The 22,525-nt window shown below is 42.5% G+C and overlaps 1 protein-coding gene across 1 annotated transcript in view; it reads right to left on the reverse strand.

Moving 5' to 3' along the window:
- The window catches only part of CTNNBL1 (catenin beta like 1), a 61,773-nt gene extending 45,276 nt beyond the window's left edge, over positions 1-16,497 (reverse strand). Inside the window, exons 1-4 of the mRNA XM_062589365.1 lie at positions 16,406-16,497; positions 7,796-7,984; positions 5,162-5,268; positions 4,090-4,231 (exon numbers count right to left, since the gene is read on the reverse strand). Coding sequence (XP_062445349.1) covers positions 4,090-4,231; positions 5,162-5,268; positions 7,796-7,984; positions 16,406-16,435 — 468 coding nt within the window. The 5' untranslated portion in view covers positions 16,436-16,497. The remainder of the gene's footprint in view (positions 1-4,089; positions 4,232-5,161; positions 5,269-7,795; positions 7,985-16,405) is intronic.
- Between the last annotated feature and the right edge of the window lie 6,028 nt (positions 16,498-22,525).

Genomic DNA, 22,525 nt, shown 5'->3' on the forward strand with positions numbered 1-22,525 from the left:
GAGACAGACACATTTAACATCATAATAACACTTCTCTGTTCTAAGCCAGCATGCTCATGCCATGATCCAGAACAGCTGGTAGTGCATTACACAGCTAAGGTAAGACTACTTCAGAAGACAGTCTTCAGGAAAACTAAATATCAAGGAATTGTTATTCCTAACAATTAGGAATAATAAAACAAATGTCATCGTGTGCTCACCAGATCAGATAATTTTACTGTTACTTGATGATACTTGCTTTTTGACATTTTTAAAACAAATATTATAGAGCTGGTATAACTAGTCACCATCTTGCATTATCAACAATGAATATAAGCACAGAGAAATACATTATAATAATCTGATTTGGGTATTATCCTCTCAATGATACCCTTGCTAACCTAATACAGCATGCACCTAACAAGGCCACTGAATGAAGCAGAAGTGATAACCCCTTTCTGCCTGGCCCAATTAGGACAGCAGGCTCCTATAACCATGTACCTCACAGGAACAGCATAGCTTCTGCCAGCCCAATTTTCACTCATTAACACCAGGCTGCATAACACATGGTTCCCTTGACTGCTACACAGCTCTCTTGTACAATGAGACATATTCCATCTCATTAAACCCACTTTCTTATTTTCTCAGACACTCTGATCAATCTTCCCCAATTCCCGCTGGGATAGAGCAGGATATGCAGTTTTCAGCATGTACTATATGGTAATTTTGTGATGAATCTTTAAAATTCACAGGCTAACAAACCAGCCTCCCAGGTCTCCTATTTATGCATTTGCTCAGACACACAAGTAGCAATAAGAAAGGTATTTTAATACAGCTATTTTTAATAAGGTTACAGTCTTGACTTATCTAGTCTCAAGAAATCCTGTAATAAAGTTGCCTGTTCCAATCCCAAGCTAACCTATGTGTAGGCACTGCAGAACACATACATCAGTATGATTACTCCTTTCTTTATACTCTACAATAGTCCTTAACCAAGCCAAAGCTATCTGTATGTTTTCACGAGGGTGGATGCATCTTCAGATGATTGCTCTATCACTTCTACCTGAAGCTGCCATCAGGAACCAAACAGAAGCATGGTTATTACTTTTTGGGCACACAGTCACTTATATAAAAACATGGTTGAAGGTATCAGGTACAACTTTTAAAAGCAAGTTAGGGCATGACTCAATAAACAAATTAAGAGAAAACAACCTGCCTTAAGTTTATTCTGCAAGGAGTCACATCTATCAAGTAACACCAGCTAGAGAAAGGGGCCAACAGAAACTGCATTGAGTTCAACAAATGCAAAGGCCTGCATCTGGGATGGAACAACCCCATATATTGGGGACTGACTGCAGAAGTAACAATTCTGCAGAAAAGAATCTGGAAATCCTGGTGGACAAGCTGAATATGAGTTAGCAGTGTGGCACTGCGGTGATGAAGGTTAACTACATACGGCATTGCATTACTAACTGCAAAATCAACATATCAAGAGAACATACTGGCTGCTTGGCACCCATGTGGCAACATCTAGAATTCAGCTACCACAATAAGAGATACATATTGGACTGAGGAGAGTGGATGACAACTAAGGTGGTCAGGGGGCTAACACATAATATAAGAGGAGAGAGCGAGGGAACAGAATATGATCAACCCAAGCTACACCAAGTCAGAAGTCCTAAAGACATTTAAGACATGAACATAAATACTGTATCCACAGAATGAATTTAAATGATTAAGTATAACTTGACCCCTGACCAGCTACCATGCAACTGTGCTCGAATCTCTCCAGCAGCCAGAAGAGAGTCCATTTTCTAGGGCATTCCTATCCAGGTAGCTTCTATTGAGACTTCCAATGACAATGTCAAATGGTCCTGAAGAATTTAGGAGAAGAAAAACAAGACCTCACTTGAGGTTTTCTGGACTTTCATTAATTAAATCTTATTGGTGATCATCTTCCATTCACATGTTCTGTGCAAAACTACTCAATTCTTTGATTCAGCAGATTATTTGCACCCCCCCCAACCCAAATATTGCTTTTCTCTCCTTGCAATAGTCCCCTAAGACACTAAATTTAAATCAAACTTGAGGAATCACTTGTTTAGTATTCTCTTGGGAGAACTTATTTTAAGATCTTTTCCCACTAAGTTTTAGCAAAAACCTCAAAAAAACCTTGAGCCGTACCCTATTTTGTAATCTGTCTAGATGCTTCACTTCAACAGGGTTTCTATTCTGTAAATATGCAGCAGCATTACCATAAGAAAGGCATTACTGCAGTTTCTGTCCTGGTTCTAACATATCTGAAAACATATCAAGTTTTATAACACAGAATATTTTTTCTTTCAAAACTGTAGTTCACAGGCCAAATTTCTATGCCTAAACTAACTGACAGGCAAGTTGCAAACCAATTTAAAAGAAGTCACAGTGAAAATCCTGACAAGTTCTCAACCGTAGCCATGACCTTGGGACATGGTTTTTCATATTCCTGTACAGTCCAGCTTTTAAGGGCGCTATGAACCAGTCCGACTATCCCAGTCAAAATCCCTATAGTTTGCTTACTTTGTGAATGACAAATTTAAGACAACCTTATATAGCACACAAATGCCTGCGGTGTCTGGCTAAAAGAATAAAATATTAAACTGTGATGACTGTGAAACTGGTTAGCATAGTAGGCGATTCCCATTGTAAAACAGTAAATCATTAACAAGCATTCAATTGAGAATAATTTCCATTATAGATCACAGATAAGGCAAGCAGCAGTGTTTGCTGTTTTGCAGAAATCAGCATTCTACCAAGGTTAAGTTAACTACCAGTCAAAACAACCAAACATGTTAACAGTGTTTTGTAATGGAAACTGCTATGCAATAAAATATTTTTGTGTTTTATTTTTTATATTCTAACCACTGCTCACTTAGAAAGAATGAATTATGGTTTCTTTAGTACATAGTACTACATGGAAAAGTGATTAAAAAAAGAAAGAAAACCAAGAACCCTATATCAAACCACAAGAGCTAGCACTTACCAGTCCTTTTAATATTGCATATTTCAAAACATCTCAGAAAAGCAGGCAAGCATCACCTATCTCTTTACAGAAAATACAAGGAAGTCAAGAATTAAATGATTTTTCCAAGGTCATTAAGTGAAGAAAAGGTAAGAAGAAAAGCCACCAGAAGCCCCAAGTCCAATATGCATCCCACTAGGCTTCACTGTTCCTTCCGTTCACTAACATTTGTCAGGACACAGACACAAGATATCTCAAATCATGGCACAATTTTTCAGTTTAATCTACTGTGGAATATTTTAAAAGCAACACAGATTAAGCTCTACTTTTAAAGACTCTGCACAATAGTAAGCCAAATATAATTCTATTTATCAGCTGGTGGCTAAGTGCCAAGGCAGCAAGATATTCAAAAAACAGTATTGTCCTTGTTTAGGATTACCAAAGTCTTTAGCATACAGTACAGACTGAAAACTCTCTCCAAGATGTCCTCAGATCTTTAGAGAAGCAAGAGACAGCTGCACATAGGGGTCAGGTTCAGTGAGACCAGAAATGATTCATCATGGAAATATCTCTGGATATTCATGCAACTAAAGGGGCTACCCACACATTCAAACCTTGAGAAGACCAAATTAAATATATGAACACACGAAGAATTTATCATAGTTATAAATTAGGATGTAAAATTACAATGAGCTACTCCATAGTGGTTGAAAACATAAGAAAATTCAGCCCTCAGTGAAAAAGGAGTAACTAATTTCACTTTTACTGGGGACAATTCAAGGTGAAAGTCTATAGGTAGTGAGAACTATATGCTGCAAATCCAATACTTTAGTTTTTCCTGAGTTGTTCACCTATCTATACTCTAATGCAGCCACTCAAACTTAGATGAAAAGTTCATAAAACAAAAAAGGAGAACACTACCACTGAAAAAAACTCAGGATCAGTATTACTTGAACAAAGAAAGCTTTCACCCCAAAAAGGACATAAATTCAGTGCAGTGGGAAAGAAGAGAAAAACATATACAGCAGTCTCTGAAACTAGCATATAAGAGATTACAGAAAAGTCTGTAAAAAGCCTTCCATAAGAGCACTGCTTTAAGAATAAAGGATATCTGTGTTGTCGTGTCCAAGCAGCCCAAGGAGAGACTGCACAGCATTCAGCTCCACCAGCAGGTGGTACAAGTCTGGCATAGTCGCAATCACATGCATTTCCTGAATGATGTCATTTAAATCCAGCTCAGATTCCATGAACCTAATGCAAGACAAAAATTATTAATGAAGAGGCAAGAAGTACATCCACTGTGCTTAGCAGACAACCCTTTCAGTAGGGAGAGCAAGGCATTCCACAAGATATTAGGCAAGACTTAAGCACCCAGCTACCACACAACCCCATGCTGATCCGTTCTGGCCACCTCACAGAGTCACTGAATTCAGAACTCACTATAAGCAGTTTGTGCCTCATTCTGTCTGGCTGCTACCCCTTGAAGTTTAATCATACAGCAGTATAACCTTCCTACAATATAAGTTGCATACTGTAATTAAGTAGATTCAATACAATTCCATAAATCTGAAAGTTATAGAACTTCTCCAAAAGATCAAGGAGTTGTAACTAAACAGAGAAAACCCTGAATAAATATATAAAGAAAAAAAAAGTCTCCAGAGTGATGCACTTTTGCCAGCTATCACATACTGGACAGCATGGCTGATCATTCTCTCCTGCCAACTGGTAATAACACTGATGCTGGGAACAGCTAGTTAGCTCACACTTCTGAGAACAAAGCCATTTATTTAGATACCAAACAAAAAAAAGGAAATTTACAAAGCCTTATTTAACTTCTGTGCTCTCAAGATGCAAAGAGCAAAGTAGAAATTTAGTGCTGAAACTTCGCTAGCTGACATATAAACAACAGCAAGAGTTTAATAAACCAGGACTTTCTTCTCCATGCTGCAGTTGCAAGTGACATCTTTTTACCATATACCTCTCATCACCAGCAGTTTCAATAATGCCATTTTTAATTAACAATCTTAGTTTCAAACACAGTTTATAAGAACTACATGGCATTAACTGCCATTACATAAGTTTAATGCAACCAAAAATATCTGTATACTCAATAAATTGATTTAGAGCTGAAACAAGGCAAAGGAAGAAAGGGCAACACAGAGGAGTTGAGCATGATTTTACTTCTCTGGATTGTCAGGGAACTTGATCCGCAGCTCCTGGTTTTTGTAAGACCTCTTCTCAAAGGTGAGAATCATCTTTTTCACTGAACTTTCATCCAGAGGTTCCTCCTAATCAAATTGCAAAACACAGAGCTTAAATTTGGATGGCTGGAACAACTTCCTAGCAAAAAGCAGAATAATAATCAATATTCCGGATGTGATAAGACTGTACAGGCCCAAATCCATTAGGGATATAGCAAAGGAACAAATTGCAATCATTGGAAGTCTCACTGCAGAAAGCTGACAAAACTCATACAGATTACCATTCATTTATTGATTTGCTCCAATTTTGATCAAAGGAAGTTCCCCAGAGCAAACTCTTGTAAACTAGGTTTTTATAAATCAGAGGTTTACCAACTGAAAGTTCTCCAGAAGCTTTTCGTGAGCCTTTCTGCTACTGACATATTACAGTAAATCTGCATTAGCAGTTTTTATATAGGAAGTTTCTTTTCAGAATTCTATTGTATCATTTCTTTTTGTAGATCTAAATTCTGAGTTTATGCTCTTTGTATTTTCCTCACTTTGTCACTTAGACAAGTTTTCACTTTTATTTTTAAAGTCTCCTCTCTTGCACTCTTGTGCTTTCTTTTTATTTTTGGAGTTCTTCTGAAGTCTTTCTCAATTGGCATTTACATACATTCTCCTGTTTAAACATTAGTATAAAACCTTTTTGTGCAACCTCTCCCCGCTTGCACAAGTATGCTGAACTTGGTTGTGTTACAATCCCTATTACAAAGAAGTTCTCAAAAAAAAAAAAAAAAAAAGAAAAAAAAGAAAGAAAGAAAGAAAAAAAAATCCCATCCCCCCCCCCCCAAAAAAAAAAAAAAAAAAAAAAAAAGACCTTCCACATCTTAAGTTATGCGTCTCTCCAGTTCAGGGTTAAATCAAAAGTTGCTTCTGCTCTTGAGGATTCTTTGATTAGTGACTAAGCAACAATCTTATGAGATCTAAAATTTAAACTCCTCCAGCAAGCCCCATTACAATAATAACACCAGTCAATAGGAAGATAGTCTTCTATTATTATTGGATTTCCTACTTTCTCAAATTTAATCTGCTTTAGCGCTTCACAGTTCATGTCACCATCCCATTCAGGTAATCAATACTATAGTCCCCAAACTATATTCTTTCTACAATAGAATTTCAATCCACATAGACACTGTCACAGATTCTGACACTGTAACCTTTTTTATTTTAATTCTCTGCTTTCTTTAATAAATTCCACTATACTACAGCCATCACAGTTTGCTCTATATCTTGTATTTAAAATTTGTCCAGTATTAAAAGCATCCCACAGATTAACTTCCTTCCATCAAATATATTGATACAGTAAGCATCTCTGAAATAAAAGAGCATTTTGAAGGTACCTACATAAACAACGCTCCAAGATAATAAACACAAGATTTTGGTTCTAAAGAACCCTTGGACTTCTATCACTTAAAATGCCTGGATGTGTAAACTGTACTTGACAAACACAAGGGACTTGCACACTGCAGAAATTCACAAAACTCTAGCGAGTCACAGCTTTTGGCTATATCCATTCATCCTGGAGCTCAAATGCTAAAGAAATCCTGTATTATCTTTCTCAGCTATCAGCAACAACTGTAACGGCAATAGCTCAACATCAAAAAAACAAGGGAGATTTCAGAGACGAATGCTAGCAATGCTGTATACGAAAGACAACGATATTTTACAAACCCACATGATTCTGCAGTGGTGAATATCACTTGCTTTTTTTTATCAAACAGGACACAGCCAGCAGGAAGCAAATATCTTCTAGATTTATACCAATCCATGTGTCACATTTATAAAGTGATCTTTTCCCTGGCCCTTGGCAGAAAGGCCAGTGTTGCATTGGATTTCTGTCTCCAAGGCTTGAAATCATTTACCCTTGACAGATGCTACCCCGCTCCTGTGACCCAAGACCTTTCTTCTACAGAAGAATGTTTGCTTATTTGCTGTTGCTGCACAACTAGAGAGAGGGGGAGAGTGGTAGAGGCTGGCTGCTAAGTGTACTGATGAGAATAACAGAAAACTAATTGAAATACAGAAGCTATTTCCTAACCATACATTTTAGAAGGCAATTAGGTATTCTTGTCATAAAACAGATATTAGGCTTTTTAAAAAAATAAACAAAAAATTTAAACATGCCCTTTCTCTTTTTAAACCTTCGGAGAATATATTTGGGAAGCCCTGTTTTAAATTACTGAATAACCTACAACATAAGAAAGTAAAACCACAACCTTAAGCTGTATGTGGCATGTGAAAGTGATCAGTTAGTCTCATCATCCAAACAGAACAAAATATAAATCACAAAGTAGTAATTTAGCTACTGCTTATTTTTCATTGTTAATATATCTTTTTCAAGTATCTTCTCCTTTCCCTTCCAATTATTCATAGTGAGAAAAGTATAATGACATGTATGGAGAGTTTTACGCCAGCATTTGTCCCTTTTCTAAGATGGACACTTTGAATTCAAACAGATATAGACAATTTATTTTTCTTCTCAAGAGTTATGTCATAACAAAAAAAAATCCTTTGAACAAAGGGCAATTGTCCTCTCCAGCCTCCTCTTTCCAACATGACACCAGCAACTTACCTCTTCCTCTTCCTCTTCTCCATCCCTCTCCATTATCTGAAGAAGTTTCTTCTTCTCATCATCAGTTTCTTCCAGTGCAACAGACTCCTCTTCTCGGTGGCGATTATGTTCTCGTGCAGTAGCTTGTTTCCTCCGTGCTTTGATTTCTTCTTCCTCTTCATCACGGGGTCTTTTTGTCCCTCTGTTAGGCTAAAGGCAAAAAGAAATAAGGTGAACGATCACAAACCTTTGTTGACCTTGCAAGCCGGAACACCAACACTACACTACTTACTGAAGAAATTCTCACAGCTTGTTTAAAAGATTTGATTACAATGTGCTTAATTTAGTGAAGCAGACCATCAAAAGAATAAGATGAATAACTCTACCAAGTGCTATGTCAACATACACCTCATCTGATCCATGAATGTGATTCATGGGAAAAATATCTTCAAAATAAAAAAACACAAGTATTTCAAAGGAATGTCCACACTGAACTGACCACTGATTATATAGCAGACAAGCTTCACTGGAAATCAAGGATCCAAAATCAACTAAGACAACTGAGACAGCTTCCTGTTTTACAAACAGAAGACCAATATACTTAAGCATATAGAAATCAAAGATATTTTTTTACCCATCTATCACACAAGCTTATTTTGAATTTTTGTTGTACCCCAGTTTCCCTTGACTTCTCCTATCCTTCTGTCTAAAGTTTGCTCTCACAGAATCAAAGTCCCAGCTAGGACAAGAGTATTGTTGCTTACTACAATTCTGCAGAGGCTGGGAACCTGTTTAAACAGTGCATGTACCTCTACAGTTTGCTTGGAACACCCTATTATCTTATTTGACAATTTCTAATTAATTGGCAACATCAAGGGTCACTTGCCAGGGACTAGAAAAAGTGCATTAACCCTAATCTCGTTTTAATTAGGGTAGAAAAGTATGAAAGTGTTTGCATTGGAATAAAACACATTCAAAGCTAGATAGGCAAAAAAAAAAAAAAAAAAAAAAAAAAAAAAAAAAAAAAACACCAAAACACAAACACAAATGAAATAGATGACAGTGTCCATCTCCTGCCAGGTCCAATAAGAGTACAGGCCTCAAAGTGGGAATTTCAGCTTCCTAGAAGCTTGAGAACTTTTAGCCCCCAGAGGGCACTAAATCTTTCAGGCTTATAAGGTAGTCCTGCTGTGATTCTGATTAAAATAAGTATGCTGCACATCAGCTAACAGTGCCTCTCTGCATAAAGCTAGAGAGCATTTATGTAGCTATTTATTTTAATATAAATGAAAGGCTAGCAACTGAAAACTTAGCTCTCAAGATGGATAAATGTAACCCCCACTCACAAAAAACACCAAAGAACACTTGAAGCTTTAAATATAATGACAGGCAAACAGGGCAGCAGACTGAACAATTATATTTTTAGGGGATTAGTGCTGTCATCACTTTGGGTAAGAACAGAATCAAGGTTTTTGCTATACAGGACCATAAAAATTCAGACAACATATTAGCACAAATCTAAGCTCTAGATACTTGCTCCTAGCTAGATCTATTCAAACTTGATTATCTGTCTTCTCCCTTACTACATTTTCTCTGCTGTTTCAATTACAAATGGTACATTCCTGACTTAAACTCCTCTAAAATGCTCCCATGCACATTTAAAGCAATTACTGAGGTCATAATTCAATAGCCGTGAAGTAGTACTCTACTTTGATTTTTTTGAAATTAAAAAAGTTATTCATTTGAATTTTTGTATATATTTTTTTAAGTAGACCTCTACTACAAATCTTCCAGATATACTGAACTATAATTTCACATAGATCAACTTTGAAACAAATGTGTCATTGCCAGCAACCAATAATTTAAACCTTCCCGAACTAGCTAGCAATCCTCTCCTCTCGCCAAAAAAAAAAAAAAAAAAAGATGTTTTTCTAAATGGCATCACCTAAAAAAAAAAAAAAAAAAAAAAAAAACCCAACAACAAAAAAAACCTACGTAAATAAACATGCCTTACTCAGTGTTCTTAATGGCAGGCAGGTCTTTGTCCTTCATATGCCCTTCTGCTCCCTCCTCAATATGCAGCATTAAAGAGCAACCCAATACATCCTAAATCACCTTTGACAGATCCTTAACATTACAAACATAAACATAAAAACTAACAACACAAGAGGTCCTGAAGTTTACAGGAAAAAGCCCTAGAACATATGCCTTGGATATTCCTACTTCAGGCTCTGGAAGCTCACTCCTCTCTCTCATTCCTAAACATTAAAAAGAAAAAGCAAAAAATCCGATGAGACTGTAGCTATAATGAGGGACCGTGGGAGCTCGTGGTTTGTCAGATGCAAAGCAGAGTACCATAGGAAGGGACTATATCACCAGAACCAGATCTAAATTAAAACTCCATCATGAAGCCAAAACCGTTTCCTCTGAGTATGCAATCTACAGTATCAGAATTTGCAATCTGTTTCCAACTCAATTATTTTATCCTTTTTTTGCATTATGTATTGTTGGGGGGAGGAATCTTCCATAATACATAATAGAAGTCATTATGATAAATTATGAAAACACCCAGCATGCAATTATTAATGCTGCCAACATATCGGCAATAGACAGTAATTGAATTCCTAGGTAAACCTTATTAAGCAAGCATTAAGGTTCCTCCTTTTGTTATTGATGTTATGCTAAACCTTACTAAAAAAATTGCAGTTATCCAACAAGCATTAATAAAAACTAAGAAATCAAAGCATAAGTAAAACAGCTGTGTTTCTACTCATTTCATGAAAGATGCACAATCGTGAACAACTGATTTAAGACAAACATTATTTCCACTCTTTGATTTTTCAGTTTTGTTTTGCCCTTCTGTTTTCTAAAGGATTGCTACTAACCAACAAGAGTTAAGCATGTACACTGTTGAACTGGCATGTTTCACTACCCAAGAACATATATTGTACGTAAACATTTATGTAAATAATTTCATAACTTCACACACCTACTCAAATTTTCACTTTTTGGTAGAAAATGCCAAGTTAATCACGTTTAATAAACAAAACGTGTATCGCTTTCTACTCATTTTGGTTATGCTAAGGTGAATTTGATTTGAAGTTGGAATTTATTAGAAAGTATACAAGAAAAGCATTTTTTATTAACTAAGCTTAATTTTGTTGTTATTGAACACAGTTCACTCACTACAATATATTCAAAAAAAGAGGTTTTCATTGAAATCTAATATTGTCAAGCAAAAAACAGCCAATAGAGGGTTTAAAAAAAAACAAAAAACAACTCAGACATCTGTAAAATACTATAAAATAAACAAAAGCTGCTGATTGGTATACGGAGAATTCTTTCTCACCTTTCTCCACTATTCTTCAGTTGTATTTGGTTTTGATATTAATTGAAGTAGTCCAGTCTCCTGTGACAGACTGGAATTTGAACCTTCAGATGACAGATCCTTTCTAGAAGTACACAGCGAAACAAAGGTCTTCATCTTTACATGAACATACAACTCAAGGTCCCCAAAGAGCAGAAATGAAAGCTCTCCCCTCGTACGTTGTGAAGGTGAGCAAAATTACGTCCTACGTCAGGGAACAGCGATCTATTCAGGGCCCATGCCTTGTCTTCCTTGGAGCAGTGATTACACATCAATATGAAGATTAAATATCCCATAGAAATCCGAAAACATATTGTTTAGACCTCTGATTGTTTCCTCCAAACACCAGAAAGGTTTAGGGAAATCTCACCAATGTAGCACCATATTACTACGACAGCTCCTTGGTAAGTAACTTTGTTACTGTGGTGTTCAGAAATTAATTGTTAACAAAACCTGAAATAAATTTCATAAGTGATACAACTTCTTTTGCAAGCACATCTCAGTCAATAGCAACCTGTTCAAAGGAGCCACTGAAAAAAAACTAAAGATGAGCTGTTAATTTGGAACGCTTGAAAGCAAGTCCAAAATCTCCAGGGGTATTTTCAACATTTATGACAAATCAAGCTACTCTCAATCTTGCTTCTCCACAGTCTTTCCTGAAGCATGGCACTTTCAGATGGTACAGAAATCTAAACATCAAAAACTCAAAGAACTGTTACAAGGAAAATCCAGACACTTCCTGAGAGCTCCAAAGTTGTACAAACTGAGGAAACACATGCACTGCTGCTACATGGATACAGTTCATTACTTTAAGGGAGAAAATTATTTCCTTTCCTCTTCCCCTTTTCACTGTGTGGGGCACCTAAGTCCCCACAACATCTTACTACTGCGAGAAACACTTAGACAAGGAAAAGACAAGGGAACAAAATCTGAAGTTTCATGTTCCTATCCTAAATTGGAGCTATTGTTTAATAATAATAATAAAAAGAATTCTATACACATAAAATAGCCAATGGATGAATGTTTGTTTGCACAGAGGGGACAAAGGCAATAATGTATCTGTTACTGCAGCTGCTTCAATTTGAACCAAAGCAAAAACAGATGAGGAGCCAGATGACACCCACAAAAAGCTTTAAAAGAATTGAGCCTTTTATGAACAAACACCACAGAACTCAAGTACAACCTTTAGCAGAGACAGCAATCTTCCTTCCTTCTCTGTGGCATCAGTCAAAGAGCTCAAAGCTGCACTCTCAGTACCTCAGATAACAAGAACCAATCCTAAAAAACTGGTGCTGTCGCTAGGACTACTCACGCTGCCTTGTCTTTTCTCAAATCTCTACAGAGGCAACTCATCAATATGCCTCAAAAACAATCAGAACACTTGCCTGCAGCAATACAAATTATGAATTGTAGCCAGGGAAAAAAAAAAAAAAAAAAAAAAAAACTACAATACCAAACAAAAATTTCTGAACTTCCAGCTACCTGCTAGAAGGCATTTGGAAGGAAGTTCAGTAGAAGATTGATTTGCCCCTCCTCCCAGCTTTCCATCATTCTCTGCCACATCTATGGTAATAGTGAATGAAATTTAGTCTTAGATACCAGACTTGCACATTAAGAGTTCTAAAACAAGCTGATGAACCACTTTTGAACAGAACAGAAGAGCAGCAGATATTGGGAGATGGCAGAGAAGGATTTTAAACCTTGACAGACTTTAACATACATTCCACTTTCGCAGCAAAAGACTACACATGGAAAAGTAAATATAAGGTTCACTGGCACCTTCATTAACTCAACAAAAAGAGCACTCCAGCTCTGGACACCAGTCTGGAGAAGCACAGAACCCCAGAGGGGACCTGAACAGAACGCGGAGGCTGCTGACTGCTCATGACTTTCAACAGAAGGCACAACAAGAGTTGCTAGGGTAATAAGGCTGTAAGCAGTCAACAACCTGCTACAATTCAACTGCACTGCCTCTGCCATCAAATGCATTCATTATATTAGCAAATTTATGGTAAATTATCTATACTGGCAGCAGAAATGTATAGATACCTGCACCAATATACAGGGATCCATCCCACTACAAACTGTATTGAACCAAACCAAGCAACAAGAGGACAGTACAACTCATTGAAGTCAAACTGTATCTCATTATTTTCTGCTTTTCCCTTTGTTGTTTGATTTTTACAAATATTTCATTAAAAACAGCAATTTGTAATCATTGCACAGTCCTGAAATCTGCATTTCATGAGAATTAAAATAATCTCCCTTACTTCCTCACAAGACAATTGAAAGAGATGTCTGAAAATAACTGAAGTTGGCTTTGTCCCCCTTAATTAACCACTGTAATCAGAAACCAGACACAGAGGATCTGGGCAAAGTCTTTCTGGGCAGAACAGCAGCAATATTTAATCATCAGTTTAGACCATCTGCAACTGTTTTGCAACAACACATAAAGTTTATGGATTCCTGAGGTTTGTATAAACTGCCAGGTGCTGGAATCTGTTTAATTGTGTTTTCTATTGCAAGAGGTTCCTTTTCCTATTCTGATTGGCACTTGGTGCAGAACTGGCAGCACAGTGCCTGAAATCTTCCAAGCCAAGTTTGGCACTAAGGGAGAACATCACCTTGATTAAGCAAGGGCACAGATTAAACATTTAGAGACAAATTTGAAACAATGCAAGAGAAAAGCAATTATTGTGGTTTGTTCTGAGGAAAGCTGGGAAGAACAACTCATTTGCAGCAACAGATTAAAAATCAGACAGCTGAAGTGCACAACACCCATCATCTAGCCCACTCTTCTGACAGCAGTTGCCACCCCTGCAGCAAGGATGAATGAAGAAATCTTGAACCAGCATGCTTTTCAGTCTGATATAGGAAAGCATCCTGACCTCAAATCCAGTTAAACTTAAAACATCAGACAGAAAATTGGAGCAGTTCAGGAGCAGTTTTATGAGCTACTAAGTCATCCCTGTCTCAGAAGCAACAGCTCTGTCAGATGGGTAGAGCAGACAGCTTGGAGCAATACTTAATTCATCTATCTGATTTCATCCTGCCATGCACAAGTCAGAACCCTCTCCATAGGCACAGTCACAACAGGAAAAAAAAAAAAAAAAAAAAAAAAAAAGCTAGATTATTTCAAACTTTATTTGTTCAGCAGAGAAGAAAGCACATTTCGAAAAGTTGTATTTTTGGTGTGAGGGCACCTGTTTTGCCTTTCTCTGTGACAGCAGTGGTAGATGCCTGACCCCTTACTAGGATGGAAGCAGGTAAAACCTACAGTTTGTATCTTTAGGTTCTATATTTCAGTCATAAGTCCTTTCACAGAAGGAATTCTCATCTTTGCAAAATCATAGCTATTTATCTGTCTTCTGCGCCCTCCTCGATATATATTCACCCTTCTACCCAATTCTGCAGGTCTGAGTTCAATGATGCCAGAAATCCAGCACTTTTTCTGAAGCATTATCTAATCTACTGACACAAGAAACCATTTGTATTCAGTTGAGAGACCAGAAGAGCAGAAAGCCAATACAACATCTTCAAGAAGAGCTTCAATACTTGATTGAAAGGCGGAGAAAGTTTTGTTCCACAACTACAGAGTAAGTTCAGCAGCAGAACAAGATTTCTTTACCTCTAGCCTCCACAAAATAAAGCCTTACACTATGCTGTCATAAACAATTACCACATCACAGTATAGAAAGCTCATGCAATGAAGGAGTGGAGCATCAAAAAGCATACAGAAGTCAAAGTGATCTCAGTTATTAAGTGAAGGTGTACGTTTCCTCCAGAGTGAAAGTGAATCATGAGGACTTTGCATTTTTCAGAACTAGAAAACCAAAAAGAATACATAAACTAGAAGCAGGCTAAAAAAAAAAAAAGAAATAAATTAGCTCAACATAGTTTTACTTTTCTACTCTTCAGGTATAAATTGCATCACAAAACCTCTTACGAACAGCATAATTAACAATAGCTGATTGTTACAGACAAGACTAAAGAATTAAATGTACATAAGAAATGACTTCTCTAATTTGATACTAAAAATTGCAGGGAAAAATGAGTAGTAGAGAAATACAAAAGTACAAGAAATCTTCTAAAAGCACCATTACACTGTCAGCGCTAGTCAAACAGATGAAAGATGTAAACAGACACGATCAGTGAGATGGACAGAGCAGTCCACAGAACTTTAAGGAAGGAAGAAAACGTTGTATTGAAGCTGAAGGAAGTAGGAATCTACTGAGTCTGCAAAGAATCATTATTCATACAACAATATTCCTGAGTATTTTTTTCCTGTGGCATCAAATTAGAGAAATTTCTTAAAACCAAAATGTAATTTTCCCCATTTCCTATGGATCTCAAAACAACACATTCTAGAAATATAAACATGTCTTGAACAATACGGTGCTTTTCTCACATCTAAATAGAACATGTGCAATGCTTCCACAGATTAACGCATACTTAAGGATGTCACAAGTAGTGAGAAAAGCTGTATAAAGAATCCTATAGTCTGAATTAAGAAGTAGATCTAGAAAGTAACTTCTCTTTTGAATTATTTACATGGTGGAGGTTTTGGAGTGCTTTTTCCTACCTACTGATTCAGCACAGAAAGGATATTGTTGCATTTTGTCTAGGAATGAAAGTACAAGTCAATGGTATTTGTGCATATGAATCACAGCAGAGGAATTAAAACATTATTACAAATCACTTTTGTCATTCACTTATCCACAGGAGAACATTATAAATCTACTGCTGCGACAAGAAATGAGTGCTTTACCACAGCTAGTTACAAATTAGTCTCCAAATATTCAACGAAGAACGACCATATGCCAAGAGGAGGGAAAACATTCCTACAACAAAAGGAAAATTCTACGAGCAGGAGAACTTTTGCGAAAGACTTGAACAAAAGTGAAATTAAACGGTTTTTAAGCAGGGGAGTGGAGGGGCCAGGCAGGCAGCAGAGCCGGCTGCCGCCGCGGGGCCGCGCGGAGCGGCGCCCCGGGCCCCGGGCGAGCTCGCAGCCGCCGCCCGCGCCCGGCCTGCCCCGCCGCTCCCGCCGCTCCCGCCGCACGGGGCGCGCCCGGCCTGCCGCCGCCGCCCCGCGGCCCGCCCCGCGGCCCGCCCGCCGCCTCCGCCGCGCACCGGGCCCGGCCGCCCGCGCAGGCCCCGCGCCGAGCCGGGCCGGGCCGAGCCGGGCCGCGCCGGGCCGGGCCGAGCCGAGCCGAGCCGAGCCGGGCCGGGCCGGGCCTGCCCCGCGGCGCGGCGCCGCGCACCTGGTAGCTGAGCAGCTCCCCCACGTCCATGGCGGCCGCCGGGCAACCGCCGCCGACCGCGGGCTGCGCGACACCGCGCCGTAAGGCAGGGCGCGACGGGAAGCCGGGAGGGCGCCACTCCACCGCAAAGCGAGGCGGGGCGGTGGGGCTGGCTGCTGGAAAGTGAGAGCCGGGCGAGCGCCACACTGCCGCAAAGCAGCCGCGGCGTGCTCGCGGCGGCGGGGGGAGGTGCGGCTGCCGGAGGGCGGAGGGCGGAGGGCAGAGGGCGGAGGGCGGAGGGCGGAGGTCAGCGCAGCCATGGCGCGGCGCGGCCCGGCCGGCCCCGGGGCGGGGGCAGGCGCTGCCCAGCGGGGAGCGGCCGAGGGCCTGGTTCACGGGGCGCCTCGCGCCCTCGGGGGCCGTTTGTACCCGCAGCTGCGGCCCCCCGTAGGCTGCTGCCCGCCGGGCGGGCGCGGGCCGAGCTGCGCCCCCGCGGGGGCGGCGGGGCGGCGGGCGCGCTCGCCCTGCTCGCGCGCGCTCAGGCGCCCATCGGGAGCAGGCGGCACCTTTGGGGTTGGGTTCTGGCAGATGCACGCCTGGCAGCTGCGCTGCAGCAAGCACCAGATCAATAAACGTCCACGTGCGTCACCGACACAGGGCGGATGCCTCTCGTACGGCTCCCGCTTCCCTAAGATCAGGACTCGACCACTGGAGTGAAAAACCAAGCACGCGAGCTAGCCCCGTCGAGTATCTGCCCGCAGGAGAGCTGCGGCGCAAGCGGTGCCAACGCCGGGGCTCGTCGCTGCGGAGCGGAGGCGCTCACCGGCAGTCGCTTCTGTTGACACTGCTGCTGTAACCGTTTGCAAATCCTACCCAGGGCTGAGACAGGCTAGGAAACGTGGAAGGCTTTAGCCAACGTTTTTTGACAACACCTTTCTATTTATACACAGCGTCATTAACTACTGTCACCTTGAAAACAGGCCAATATCTGAGCACGGAATCCAGCAGGAGGGGATGTGACAATCCCTCTGTTTACCAGGGTTGTGACAAATAGTTTTGTAATTCAACAAAATGCAAAGCTATGGATAGATGCATTTTTCAGTTTAACAAATATGAATAATTAAGAAAGAGTCAACTTGGCACAAATCTTATTGAATATATTTCAACTATTCTTTAAAAAACAGCTTTGAGCTAAATGATTTTTCATAACAATGATTGTAGCTATTACACAGTTATCTCAGTAGGAGTCTGGTTTGAGAATACTCATGAAATTAAAAGTATATATAATGTTTTCAAAGAAAGAAGTCCATAGCGTCCCCTGTGGTTTCAATAAAATATAGGAGATATCAGTCATGACGAAATTAACTCAACAAATCTGCATTTTAAAGACAAGATAAATAGAGGATAATTATTGGATCATCTGGCTTTCTTTTATTGAGTATACAAATAATTCACCAGCTGTGAAACCAAAACATTCACAAGTCATTCTAGGAGTATTGACATATACTTGTGAATATAATACAGTTATTGGAAAGCCTGACAAGTGATGGTGATAAATAAGACATAAGCAGTTGTAAAATAAATAAAGTGCAGAAGGAGATAAGAACTGACCCTCAATCTACAGACAGAAGCTTCATAAACCCAGCAGATGTAAAAACATCAGACATGATACTTCTGCTGTTCTAACATTTCTTCTCTCCTTTCCATTCCCTTGCCTTTGTTCTTGCTGAATGATGTTATCTTCCTAAAATTGTTTTTCCTTTCACTCTTCAATAGCACTTTGAACATACATTTTACTCATGCTTCTCAAAGCGATAGATGCATACAAATAAACTGAACTTTGCAGCTTCAGTGTGAGGCAGGTAACATCAAGCTACAATATTGCAAAGAAAAAAAAATCCCATTAGCTTTGGAAGTAAAAGGGACACTTCAGAGGGCAGTGGAACGGTTCAGAAGACGCAGAATCGGGACCTCAGTGTGCAGTGTTGGCAGATGGGGAGAGTAAGTCATAGGAAAACTAAGCTGCCAACTCATAAACTGCAAATAGCACCTTTAATAGCAGTTTTATTTGTGTAGACTTGCTGGCTTCAGAGTACTTTACACGTAGTAATTCACTGCTGAGTAAAAAGCAGCTATTTGCTTTGCAGCTCTAGCAATGGAGACGAAAGTCCGGCCGTGGGAATGGCAGCGGAGGAGTTGGGACTCCACAGGCTGCCTAATCCGGGCAGAATTTGTTGGGCTGTCATTCAGCCCTCAGCGTGGAAGGCTCTCAGCGCCAGGAGCTGTCTTTGGCTGTAGCACCTTTAGCGGAAGGGTGTGGTTGGTACTAAACTAGGGAGGAGGCAGAGCCAGTCAGAGGTGACCTGTTAACCAAATTTCCCTCTGAAGGAAATAGCTGAACATAGTGTCAAATGGCAACACCTCAGCTCCTGTCAGACTTGATGGATTCAAGAGGCATTTGACAGCCAGGACTGGGGTTTACACGGAAACACCTCGGAATGCCGTGGTACGCCAGGAAAAGAGTCAGTGGCTCATCACCATCAGGGCTTGGTGTCAAAAGGATACTTAACAAGCCAGTGGTTCAGGGGAGACAAGGGTATCGAGCAAGGTCACATTCCTCGCTCCTGCTTGGCACTAATATTGTGTCTCTGAAGAGAAAAACATGAGCTCGTAGGGCTTGTGCAGCTCCACAACAAAACTGAGTTTTTGCTGACTGCACCAGTCCACAGAGTCTGCGAATAAAGACTGGGAAACTCTGTCCAGTACTGGAGAGGAGGAAGACAGGCTGCAAAAGAGAATTAGTCTTCAATTTGGGGGGAAAAAAATGGCACGACCCAAGTAAGTCTTACAATGCCTCAATAACTCCCAGCTGAAGCTTCACCTAAGAAAGCAAATGAATAGAAAATAGTAAATCAGCTAGTTCATTTCCTCAGCAGTACTGTGCAGGCCAGTGAGAATATTCAGAAAAACATAAAGTCATGAATTTGAGAAGTGGCAGCTGCATTTACCAACCTAAATAAAATTTGATAAGCAGAAATCTACAGCCGCATGGGGAAGGCACAAATCTTCCGGTGCTATTTCTCACTGCCTCGACGGCTGGAAAGCCAGCAGATGTACAGACTGCCGGCGGTGCGTCTGAGAGAGCAAACTGATCGCGAGAGCACAAGGCACTGAGGGGAACCAACGTAAAACAAAACCCGAGCGCCGACGTCTCGCGCCACGGGCGCCGTGTAGGGAGGGCAGCGGAGGCAGCGGGGCGCCGGCTGCGGCACGGCTCGTCGGCTGGGCGTCCCGCGGGCGCGCCGAGCCGTCCCGGCCGCGGGAACGGCCGGCTCCTGCGCCCCGGCTCCCCAGGCCGCCTCTGAAACCTCTCTCTGTCTCCGTACAGCTCCCAGAAGTAACCTGCAAAGCCTTTCCTTCTGCTTCTGTTTTCTTGCCTTGAGCTCCTAGTGCTGTCAGCCCGCGGTGCTGGGTGAAACAGAGAGGCAGAAAGCAAAACCACAAAGCATGGCACAATGCAACTGTCATTGAAACAACTGTCAGCAGCCACGGGCTCCTTTTGGACTTATTCCCGTCTCCATGCTCTGCCTGGCCTTATAACACTCCAAAACAACCTTATTGCTGTCCAGGAAACCCAATTCTCTCCAAGCAGCTGCAGGGCAAGATTCAATAACAGAGTGTTTTTATCCAATAAAGGGAGTTGGAGCACAGGGACAAAATATTGAATTAAAAGCAAAAACAGAAGCAAAATCAAGTATTAAAAAAAAACCCTCAAGTTTTTCTTCTGAGGCTGGAGAAAATGAAAGGCTGGAGAAAAGCAGAATGTCCTCAGTGCTGGGTTCTGAATGGGGCCCAGTGGCAGCCTCTCCTAGGGAGTGGTTAAACATGCTGCAAAGCTGCAGGGAGGGGCTGGAAAATTCAGAAGGACTGAAGCAACAACCTGTTATTTTGTTTGGTCATGAGAGCAAACACCCACAGAGGAGACCTGGACCCACACCCAGCAGAGGCACCAATCCTCCAGCAGAGGCTAGAGCATCTCCTGTCGCCCCGCAGGGCTCTGCATACCGACTGCTCAGGCAGAACCTGGATGCCAGGACACGTGAGGTCTGGGGGGAAGGAAGAGAAAGCTGCCACTTCCCAGACACCACAGAAGCGAGGGAGGGAGGGTTCTGCTGCAAACAAAACCCCTCTGTGTCCTGGCACTGCCTGTCCCATCCTTCTCCGTGAGCAGCAGCGCGGCAGAGCTGTGCAGGGCTCGGCAGAGAGCATCCCCAGCGTGCAGCAGGCATCTCCCCTCTTGCTCCAGCAAATGCCACTTACGCATCCAAGCATATTTCAGCTGCAAGGGGAGAGCACCAGCAGGTGCCGGTGATTCACGCTGCGCTGCCCCACCCAGATCCTCCTCCCATTCCCAGGCCTTTCCTGGATGCCCGTTCTTCACAGCAAGGCTCTTTGGCTGGAGCTACAGAGAGGGGAGTGGGGCTGGGAGGTGCACCAAGCCCACAACTTTCAGTCATCCATCACCAGCCCCCCATGAGTGACGCTATGACAAGCTCCTCCGGCTCGCTCCCAGCCAGTGCCCACGTCTCCGTCATCCCAGGCCTTATATGCAGCCAGCAGCGGAGCGATTTTTCAGAGCCCCTGAGAGTGCTGCTGGAGCAGTGCTGCTCTTCCAGGCTGAATTAGGGCTGCCCCCCGCTCCATGCACTGGGGACATCTCCAAGGCTTTGCACATCAGGTTCCTGCAGCCACAGGGCTCACCTGGCCAGAAAGGGTGAGAGCTACTCTTACATGCAAATCACAGCACTTCAGGCACTAGCTTCTTTGGGGCCATCCCCAGGGCTCCAGGATGGATGTCGCAATGTAGCCAAAACCTGGCCTTTTCTCACCTTTTTGCACTGACCTTTCACTTCCTGGCACACCTGCAGGGTGCAAACCCCTCCAGGGCACGTACACTATATCCTATTTTCCCCCTTCATCCGAGATGTCACCATTGCTTGCACAGGGAGCATCGGACACGACAAAGCCAGCACTGTGCAACCTGCAGCCGGGGGCACGAGACCCCCTTGCAGGGCCCCACGCGTGCAAGGGCCAAAGCGGCCGCGTGAAACCCGAGAGCAACCTCCCCTTGGCACAGATCGGTGCCGGTCGGCTGCTCGAAGCCTCGTGCTTCGAGCTCACCGCACGGTCTCTGCGCCGGGTCTGGCTCCGGGGACAGGTTCGAAAGAGCCCGCGGCACGGCCTGGACCACCCCGGGAGCTGCCGTTCGGGGGAGATCCCAGCCCTCGCCGGATCGCTTCCCGTCGGAGCAGCGGGCCCGCGGTTAAGAAAACAGCAGTTCTCCTGCTCAGCTCTGCAGGGGCCGGGGAGGTACTCAGCACCGCTGCTGGGGGGTCGGGGGCCGCCGGAGCATGAGCGCGCTCGGGAGGAGAATCCCTTTTTAATTTTATTCCTAGTTCAGTTTTCAATCCAGATGCCTCAAGATCTAATTCCGAATAAATAATTGTACTGAGTAACCCAGGTCCCCCAGTGATTAACTAAACACACTGAGGCTCGCTGAAATTGAATTAGTGGTGTGCACTCAGCCGTTATTACCCTCCCTGCACCATGAATATTAATGAGGGGTTATTAAGAAATGTAAATGATGCCTCAGGGGGTTAGGAGCAAAGGGGGGTGCAGGGCGGTGCGGGTTGATATGACAAACCATTAGGAAAACAGCCTGATTGAAGCCACTTTTTAATTATGTCAGATCTTGCTCTTTCTTGGGTGCCCTAGTGTTTCCGGATGCTTTCGTTTTTATTAAAATGAGAAAAAGGGAACAAGTCATAACTGGAATGTAAAATTAGCGTTTGCAAAGCGGAAAATCTGCAGGCACCCGGCGGGCCCCGGCGGCGCGCGGGGCACGTCCGCGGCGCGGGGGCCGTTCCCGCGGCCCGGCGAGGCGGCGCCGGACGGAGAGGGCATCGGCGCCGCCGCCCGCCCCCGCGCGCCCGCCGCCCCGCGCGGTCCCCGCCGGGCTCCCGAGCGCCGCCCGCAGCTCCGGAGCTGCCGCCCGCCTCCTCCCCGCGCTCTCCGGGGGAAGGCGCTGGTTGCTGCCCCCGGCCCACGGCGTGCGGCCGGGGGCTCGAGCCCGGCGCCGCC

The sequence above is a fragment of the Rhea pennata genome, chromosome 16 (assembly GCF_028389875.1).
Source record: "Rhea pennata isolate bPtePen1 chromosome 16, bPtePen1.pri, whole genome shotgun sequence".
Taxonomy (NCBI): domain Eukaryota; kingdom Metazoa; phylum Chordata; class Aves; order Rheiformes; family Rheidae; genus Rhea; species Rhea pennata.